This window comes from Herpailurus yagouaroundi, unplaced genomic scaffold (genome assembly GCF_014898765.1).
Source record: "Herpailurus yagouaroundi ecotype Mexico unplaced genomic scaffold, PumYag 355, whole genome shotgun sequence".
In the NCBI taxonomy this organism is placed as follows: Eukaryota; Metazoa; Chordata; class Mammalia; order Carnivora; family Felidae; genus Herpailurus; species Herpailurus yagouaroundi.
The window spans coordinates 6436833-6446807 of record NW_024412572.1 but is presented as its reverse complement, the minus strand read 5'-3'; the positions used below and the strand labels follow the sequence as shown (position 1 = coordinate 6446807).

The 9975-nt window shown below is 43.3% G+C and overlaps 1 protein-coding gene across 1 annotated transcript in view; it reads left to right on the top strand.

The window, feature by feature from the left end:
* Positions 1-6252: 6252 nt before the first annotated feature.
* NINJ2 (ninjurin 2) overlaps positions 6253-9975 on the top strand; it is an 80020-nt gene continuing 76297 nt past the window's right edge. The window contains exon 1 of the mRNA XM_040462945.1: positions 6253-6495. Within this exon, the coding sequence (XP_040318879.1) occupies positions 6322-6495 (174 nt within the window). The 5' untranslated portion in view covers positions 6253-6321. The remainder of the gene's footprint in view (positions 6496-9975) is intronic.

Below are 9975 nucleotides of genomic sequence, written 5' to 3'. Positions count from 1 at the left end.
TTTCCTCAACTGTAAATTGCAACTGGGTCATTGTGAGGGTTAAATGAAATAAAATATGTACAGAGTACTTTGAAATTATAAGCAACTATTCCCATATTAGTTGTCACACACACATGCACATACTCACACATACCCACTGTGGTGATTAAAGGGGTGACCAGGAAACTCAGTTTCTATTTCTCTAGTTTCACCTAAGCTGCTTCTGTCATCTGTAAGCTGAAGTGGTTTGACTGATACCATCTCAGAGGGTTTGTTCCCTCTCTGAGCTCTGATTTTCACACTACTCAGAACCCACCACTGTGCTGTCAGAGCCTCCTGCCCCCACCCCCTCTCCTAGTCTTAAAAGAGATGTGTCTTGTCCTCATGCCCCGTCCCCTATGGCACCTTCCAGCTTTCATCCTCCCCACCCACCCTACCCCAAAGTCCTTCGTGCCGTTTGGGAAATGGTGCAGCAGTGACTCTCAGACGTCACTGAGGAAACTTTGTCCACTGAAAAGGCCCTGTGGCCAGCATCCCATCTGCCAGCGGGATAAGTGGCTATGGTTTTGACTGTGTTTTTTTAAATCTTTGACCTCCTATTCTTTTATTTTTTTTAACACGTCATTTCAAGACTTGAAAATCTCCACGCAATTTCGTGTGGCTTGTGATCGCCTAGCCTTAACGCACCCAAACGCCTTTAGAGGCTTATAAACTATGCCACACGCCCCAGAATACTGGTGGTTCCCAAGAGGTCCCTTAAGGGACGACTTGAGGAACAGCAGGTGGGACAGAAGTGGATAGGACTCCAGGATCCAAGCAGCTTCACTTTAACCTGCTTTATATGAACTTCTGCATAAGAGTTTATTTTAAAAAGGGGTTCCTTTGCTTTAAAAAGTTTGAAAACCACTGATGTCTGTCTCCTACTACTAAGAAGAGATCAGCTGGTACCCTCCCTCAAGCCACCGAGAGAGTGCCAGGCACCTTTTAACTTCATCGCAGAGGTGAGAGGTGGCAAGTGTTCAGATCAACATGAAGAGGCTCTGTTATTAATCATTCAGTGAGTCACAGTTAAAATCCCCCTACCCTGAATGCAAAAGAACGAAGGGGAATTTTACTCACCACAACCAAGAGCATCCCCAGGCCTCATGGGGGCATTCCCACGAGAGCTATGTGCCCCGAGTTCCTATTTATGTCAAATTAAGCTTTTACCTAATGAACAGCTAGCAAGAGATGAGTGGCCAGAATGGGAATGTTAAAATGTGATAGCCATTGCTAAGCAATGTTCTAAATGTACTGAATTTTGGTCTAGAGCTCCATTGTCCAATACGGTAGCTGCTAGCTATTTAAATGTAAATCTACTAAAATCAAATGAAAATTAAAATTTATTTATTTTTAAGTTTATTTATTTTGAGAGAGACAGAGTCAGCATGAGTGGGGGAGGGGCACTGAGAGAGAGAGAGAGAGAGAGAGAGAGAGTGCGAGAATCCCAAGCAGTCTTTGCACTGCCAGCACAGAGCCCAGTGCGGGGCTCGAACCCATGAAACCACAACATCATGACCTGAGCCGAAACCGAGTCAGACGCTTAACCAACTGAGCCACCCCAGGCACCCCTAAATGAAAGTTAAAATTTAGATCTTCAGTCACACTACCACATTTTATGTGCTACAGACCTACAAACGGTTAAGCACTTGCTATGCTGAACAGTGAAAATGAAAATGTTCTTTAACACTTTCATCATTGCAGAAAGTTCTAGTAGACAAGGCTAAAGTCACCTGATCTAATTCTTAATTACCATTTGGCCAACTTGGGCCCCTCATCAGTCCCCAGATAGGTCCCTCCATAGACGCTCCAAAAATTTCCCTTTCCATCCATCCTGGCCTTAGGATTCCTGGAGCAGTGAGTCTAGAAGTGTGTAAATGGATGTGTAAATGAGCATAAATGAGTTGGTAAGCCTGTTCTGAAGTGTGCCTTCATTCTCACTTGTGTATCCTGTTTGTTTTGTGTCTGCCCTTCCCAGTCTCACAAGCAGAGGTAACACAGGGATGATTTTTCCTAAAAATTTTCTTTTTTTAAAATTTTTTTTTTCAACGTTTATTTATTTTTGGGACAGAGAGAGACAGAGCATGAACAGGGGAGGGGCAGAGAGAGAGGGAGACACAGAATCGGAAACAGGCTCCAGGCTCTGAGCCATCAGCCCAGAGCCTGACGCGGGGCTCGAACTCACGGACCGCGAGATCGTGACCTGGCTGAAGTCGGACACTTAACCGACTGCGCCACCCAGGCGCCCCCTAAAAATTTTCTAATTACATAAATACTCCATCAGGGATCCTTAGCTTTTACATACTAAAATTCAGACCTGATTCTGAGATGTTATTCTGTTATACACATGAAGTATTTAATATAAACACACATGACCAAACAGACTTTAAGAGCTGAAGTCATCTTAGGAATCTTCTTTTATGACGCTTCACTTTTCACAAAGGAGAATATAAGACCCAGAGAAGTTAAGTGACTTGCCTAAGAACACACAGTGACTCAGCACACACAGAGAAACCTAGGTCACTTGGTTTTCACTCTAGGCTTTTCCTTACGATTAACCATTAAGGGATCTTCTTAGGCTGGCACAACTCTTTGTTTCTCCTACCTAGCAAGACATCCCTAGGATCTCATTGTCAGCCACCCATTCCATGTGCACTTTCTGAGTCGCTCTGAGTGTTTATGTATCTGTAAGTTCAAGCATATTCTAAAAAATCTACTTCCCAAGAGTCAATTTCCCTAAAAATGCCCCTTGGGCTTCACACTGCAAAAGTCACCCTAGAGGTAAAGAGAAATAGAAACCTTTCCCATCTAGATTGGATAGCCTCCATGTAGGTATAGTTTCAGTATCAGAGCCAAATGTCAGAGCACACTTCACTAAAGCTTAACTTTCCATCCCCGTGTCTCGCAAGGGCATGTGTTTTGTGATTTTATATCCCCATAGAGTTTAACATATTATTCTTACAGCATCAGTCTAGCTGTTACCTCTCAAGTGGGCATTATGTTTAAAAGACGTGGTCTGGAAGACTGGACATGGTTGTGGTAATTAGAACACCAGATTCTCTTTCTATTTATATTCTAGAACAGAAGTCAGCAGACTATGACCTGTGGGGCCAAATCTGCTCCACTATCTGTTTTTGTAAATAAAGTTTTATTGGAACACAGCCATACTCATTTGTTTATAGACAGTGTCTATGGCTGCTCTCATGCTACAATACCAGAGTGGAGTAATTGCAACAGAAATCATTTGGCCTCCAAGGCTAAAATATATTTGCTCTCTGGCCCTTTACAGAAAAAGTTTACTCACCCCTGGTCCAGAGTCACAGTAGATAAACCACTTTCCAAATCCAAATATACTTCCAAATGATGCTTATGAGGTTGTCCAAATTTGGAAAGGTCTTACCAAACCAAAAGCGTTATTATAGCTAACTATAGCTGTTTCCTTTTAAAATCAATAGGAAATTGGGGGGTGGGGAGTAGGAATATATTCAGGTACTTTTCTGTTTGGCATTTTCTCATTCTGATTATTTTCTCTATTTAGCCAGATGTATCCATATTATGTAAAGGATGATTAGAATCGTCACACAGGAATGCAAAGAGAAATAGTTGATATTTTGATTTTGACATCCAAAATAAGGTTTTCCAGCAAGATGAGAATTTTGTTGGGTTTTGTTGAGAATGAGAATTTTGTTGGGTTTTGCTGAGAATGGGAATTTTCTCAATTTCTTTATTTCCTCTTAGAATTATTATCATTGAGTTCCACATAAGGCACATCCCAACCAAACAGAAAGAGAAAGAGGACAAAGCCAACCTTTTTGGATCCTAGATTATGGGAATTGTGGGAAGAACTGAAGCAGAGAAAGAGAAAGCAGGTACTCGGACATGTTTCAATTTCTCTTCCCTGAGCCAAAATCACAGATAAAAACACGGACTCGGAACGCTAATTAGGATTTGAGTCTCGGGGTTGAATCTTGGTTCAACCTTGGGCAAATTCTTTGTGCTTCTGTTTCCTCACCTGTGACACACGGATAATGTGTTACAACTCAACCTTGCGGAATTGTTATTGGAAGTAAGTAAGTGAGGGTGTGTTAAAGTGCTCGGAATAGCAGTGGTCACACTGTGTACTTATGGGGGATGGGAGTGATGGATATGACAGCAGATCTTTGAAGGAATGCTGAGGAGTTGGCTCCATCTCTCACTCCTGGTTTGGAGTCTAGAAAGAGATTACCTTAAAAGCTATTCCGGCACCAGCTGGAGCAGCCACATCAAAACAAAGTCTTTACCAGAAAGGGGCTGAGCTTGCCTCTCTCCAGTGACAGACAGCAGCTCTCAGTTCCCATGTACCCAAGGGAGAAGTGGAGTGGTAGCCAAGTGTCTGGTAGGAGGAGCGTTTGGAGATCATCTTGGAGGGGTGGACCACTGAGCTGGTACCACTGGGACGGGAGCACACGTGAGTCATGGCAGGTCTCAGGATGATCCACGTCACCACGAGAGCTGAGAGAGGGCAAAGTCAACAAGGGAGCCCACTGGGTCTTTAAGAGCAGAGAGAGGATGGACTATGAGTTATCCTCGTCACAGACATTAGCCACCAACACCAGCAGGAGGCCCAGAAATAGGCCGTCCCTCTTCTGTAGTCACCAACTCAGAGGGCAGCCCAGCCCCACCATAGCAGAAAGTAGCAGAGGCTCCAGGGTACGTCGAAGAACCATCACTCTTCTACTTCCAAGTATTTATAAACTGTGCCCCAGGGCACCTGGATGGCTCAGTCGTGAGCGTCTGACTTCGGCTCAGGTCATGATCTCACAGTTTGTGAGTTCGAGCCCCACATTGGGCTCACTGCTATCAGCGCAGAGCCCACTTGGGACCCTCTGTCTCCCTCTCTCTCTTCCGCTCCCCTGCTTGCACTCTCTCAGAAATAAATAAGACATCTTATAAAATTAAATAAATAAATAATAAACCATGCCCCTCTCCCACGCACCTAGATGTCATCTCTGGGGGATGGGTGGAAATTGGAAAGGCTAAACATTCTATCTAAACTGGACCTATTACCATTTAAATTAAATCCCACTGCATTTATCAGATTAGATGGATATATGATCCTCATTCCATTGACCACTCACCTCATGTCTAGCAGGATGGGGACTTATAAAGACATTACATCATTAATAGAAACAAAGACGGGCACCTGGGTGGCTCAGTAGGTTGAGCGCCCGACTTCAGCTCAGGTCATGATCTCACAGTCTGTGAGTTTGAGCCCCGCGTTGGGCTCTGTGCTGACAGCTCAGAGCCTGGAGCCTGCTTCGGACTCTGTCTCCCTCTTTTTCCGCCCCTCCCCCATTCATGCTCTGTCTCTCTCTGTCTCAAAAATAAGTAAACATTAAAAAAAAAATAGAAATAAAGAATTGCCCCCTTCCACCCCTTTGGCAGCACATTTAAGTGTCGTGAGAGTAAATTTCTGACTCTGCTACTCTCCTCACTCCCTTTAAACTTGAACTGGATTACTCCAATTTAACACTGCCCCTACCATGCACACTCACAGACATACCCACACCCACACATACACAAGCTGGTGTCTAAAACTAGCTTCAGGAACAAACCAGAAGAGTTTTAGGCTCTAAGGTAAACAAGAGAAAGAAAGCTTTTCCAAAAAAAGACTCACTCCTGGTAGCTTTATTTTAAAAGTAGGGAAAAAGCAACTACTTGCGTAAACAGAATTTGAAGGTATAACTTTTTCCTGCTCTCTTTCTGTCTAATCAAGGGAGAAAATGAGGACATCAAACAACCTGTCAATAAAAGCTTATTGTTAATCACTTCATAGAGTAAGGCTTATGCTTCGGGGCCTATTAAGTAAACTACATTTTTTTTTTTTTAACTTTTAGCGCTACAGGGAACAAGAGAAAGAAGTCTCTAAGCCTCAGTCTTAGGAATATGCTAGAGTCCACCCACCCTTGATGACTGAGGACCCTATTCAGCTCCACCAATGTGAAGTCAGACAGCATGCTGAGGCTGTTTTTCCATTTCCTTGATAAATCCACAGGGTTTCTATGCCGGTAGAAAAGCTACCAAAAGCTACTCAAAGCAGGCTGAGTTTGACCTCGGATGGCCCCTCTGGGGCTGGAGGGGCACTGGCGCCACGAAAGAAAATGATGCTGTCACTACTAACTCAAAAGGCCACCTATCAATGTGTCACATGCCACCCCCTGAAGTGCACATGCGTGTGCACGCACACACGCACGCACGCAAGTGTATGCATGTGTACACTTCCCCCAGGGGCTGAGCCCAGGACAAGCATCCCACATCAGATGGATGAATAGCAGGTCTGTCCTGCCAGCTGTGTGCTCTCTCCCACCCAAAGAAAGCAGTAGAGACTCAGACAGCAAAGCCTGGAGTTGCCCACGCAGTCTGTTACCAGCACCAGAGTGTGTGAAGGCACTTGAGGGTAGCAAGATGGAATCAGAGAGAGAAATCATCGACCTCCAAGTAAGTTGTCTCCGGGAGAGAGGAAGGAGGGTGGAGATGGGGAGAGCAGAGGTAAAGCTGGGGGAAGGAAGGATTAATATTCTGGTCACTTGATATTCTCCCTCTCACCCCCCCCCCCCTTTCTCTCTTACCCCCTCTCCAAATGTTCCCTAGGCTTTATCTCTTTTTTTCTCTTTCTGTTTCCCTGTCTGGTTCTTCGCTTGTTTTGAAATATGTGAGAAAGGGATTGTTTAAATCCCTCTTGGCCTCTGCTTCCTCTTGTCAGTCAAAGAGCTAATTAGATTCGCGTTACCAGAAGATGATTTCACATTCTGCACAGCGCTTTCCTCCAAACCCCAGGACAGTAGAGACTTATTTGAGAGCTGCTGGCAGTTCTCTGGAGGCAAGGAAAGATATGGGTTTTAGAGTTAAGAAGAGAGGCAGCTGGCCAACTTTGCATTTTACAGGTTTGAAAAAACTGGAGCCACTCCGTGGCTTTCTCCACAAAGCTCTCCTGTGGAGGACAGAGTGTCTTATTCGGACAGGGCAAGAAAAGGAAGCCAGTAAAATCTGCTAGCAGGAGGCAGAGACTGGTGTCCCTCCCTACCTGGGACAGGCTTGGAGGGCACCAGAGGCTCTAACCCACCATTGCAGGGAAAGGGAATGGGATGTTCTGGTAAGAGGAGAGCCAGGTCGCTGGAACTGGCACTCTCCAACTTTATTGAATAAAGCCAGCCTTTCTGTAGGGATCACAGAGGTTGCATGATAAATTTTCCTAGAGCTGGACAATTACAGGGTGGAGAAGGACTTTTGAGACCAAGGATTTTTGATCATGGTATCTGTTCTTCAAGCAAATCTTCAACACCCCAGTGTATGCTTCAGATGAAAAAGGAGCTGCTATGTGTGTTGGGCAGCATGATGGGGGCCTGGCAGAACTTCTGCCCTCTGTCCCTCCACCCCTGAGACACAACCAAGGAAGTTGTAGAATCACTTGGGGTAGTGTGTCAAAACCATTGGTCTACTAGAACTGCAAAATAGTGTCGTTTTCCTTGATTGTCATACAGCCCCAAACATGGTCCCAACTCAGGGCTTGATGGTCCTTCTGCCTGGAATATTCTTTCCCTGGGCTGGCTCCTTCTAGTACATTCAGATCTCAGCTCAAATGTTACTGATTCAGGGAGACCTTTGCCCTCTGTAGAGGAACCCTCCTTTCATTTTGTCTTCATCATTTGTTTTCTTTCTTCCATAGCACTGCTCACTATTTGAAGTTACATTGTTCATTTGATTACTTATCCAATCTAATCAATATCATTAGAACATAAACTCCATTAGAGTCTGTTTCTTTCATTGCTCTATCCCTAGTGCCCAGGCAGTGCTTGATAAACAGTAATTGCATGGAAAATAGTTGTAAGTGAATAACTTAAGGGAGCCATGAATTAAAGGGGATCACTAATAGGCAGAGGGTCACTCTATCAGACCATGGCAGAGTCAGGACTTCTGGACAAACGAGGTCTTCTGACCCTACAGTGTATTTTCTTTTTTCTTCCTCTACTTCTTGCCTCCATTGGATATTTAGTAGCTAAGGAAATGGTACTACTCATTTCCAGTCCCTGAAGAACAAGTTTCTTATGTGCTGATGAGTTAAATAAGCCTGAGTTATAGGCTAAGGACACTACATTTGGAAGAAAGGTTCAGAAAGAAAGAGGTAGGCAGAACTATGGACTAAAGTGTTAGAGTACCCTTCTCTTCTTTATTAGAGTTATTCTCTCTCTCTCCCAATATAGTCTTTTATTCTGGCATCTTATTCACACTTTCCTTTGGTAGTTTATTTATTTGGTTGGCCAGAAGGTCATCCATTGAGTTTCTACATCTTCCTGTCTAGCCCTCTGGATCCAATGAGGAAATAGTCACTGTGGTCTTCTGAGAAGGCAAGTCTTGGTTCATGACAGGTGGAAATGTCTGTCCCCTAGTAGCATGATTTTACCCTCTCCTCACATGGTGTTGCCACATGAAATCCAGAGGAAAGACATATATAAAGAACCTAGAATATTATGTACTGAATACTATTAGTTCCTCTGTTTCTGAGAATGGTTTTCCAGGGGTGGTAAAGACATATTGACTATAGCTAAGACATTTCATCTCTTCATTTAACAAATATTTACTAATCAATAACTATATATTTCACTCTGTGCTTGCTAGGTATGGAAAAGTTTTCTTATTTCATGAGGTTATTATAGTGGGTTGAATTCCTGCATGAGCTAAATAGAGTTATTCTGTTTTATAGCTCCAAGACTAATTCTTAAACTTGCAAATGTATTATTTACCCCTGGAAAGACAGCTAGATAGTATGTGTATGATGTACTGTGTTCTACCCTGAACACGTTAAAGCCCAAGTCCAAATAATAATGCCACAGTATTCAAACCAGGGCAACTCTCTTTACCATATAAATATTGATCTCCCCTTTATAATCCTGATCTTGGAGACTTCATTTGTGCTAAGTATATAAATTAATTCCTATTCATCACTATCCCATTACCAAAACAAACCAAAGGAAGAACAAATATTTATTGAGCTTCAACACTGTATGAAGCACCAAAAACAAAAACAAAAACATGATACCTGGCCTTAGAAAGCTTAAGTGGAAGAAAAACAGATGACTATAATATAAAGAAAATGTTCAATTAAAATAGCATGTCCCCAAAATGTGGTACAGTTACCACCAATGGTTAGTAAAGGGAATACCAATGGCTAACAGTTTTTTATTGTAATGGCTATGTTTATAGTTATAGTATTACAAAAAAGGGTAACTAATCCATCAAATCTGTGATTTCTAAATTTGTATTCCTCAGGATGAGGCTAAAGTAAGTGGCATGATACGTTTTAAGTTCTTATTCAGACTTTATAAGTGTCATGGGCACACCCTGAATATTTTAATAATTGTACCTGTCTTCACTGTTCAGAAGTATGGCTGCTCTGGATGAAATGAAACACAGGTGTGTGTGTATCTGTGTATATTGCTTCTTTCTTGTCACTAAAAGATTGAGATAGCAAACAAGGTACAACTGAAATTTGGGAAACTCCAATCTAAAAAACATTAAGCCTCTATCATCAGTGTTGCAGGTGTGTCCCCAAGGTCAACACCTTGAGAGTGGGATGGCTGGTACTGGTGTCTCTCCTTCCACAACCTGAAGCTGTGGCCTCCAAGCTTCTGCCCTTCTCCCAGCCCTTAGTAGCAGCCCTGCCAGACAGCTAAGGTGACTCCTTTTCCAGGCTCTAGACTGGACTAATTTCCCATCTTTTACCCCCTCCTCTGAGATCTGGATGAATAAAGGGTGGAAGACAATCCCTTTTCTTCTCCTTCAACCAGTGTTGCAACCCACCGCTGAGTATGGAGTTCAAGCCACTCTCCTTGCTCCTTCCTAAAATGGAGCTCTTCTTCTGCTTATAGATTCACCTAAGGAGATTCAGTCCTCTGGCCTCTTTCTTCCACCTGTGCGGGA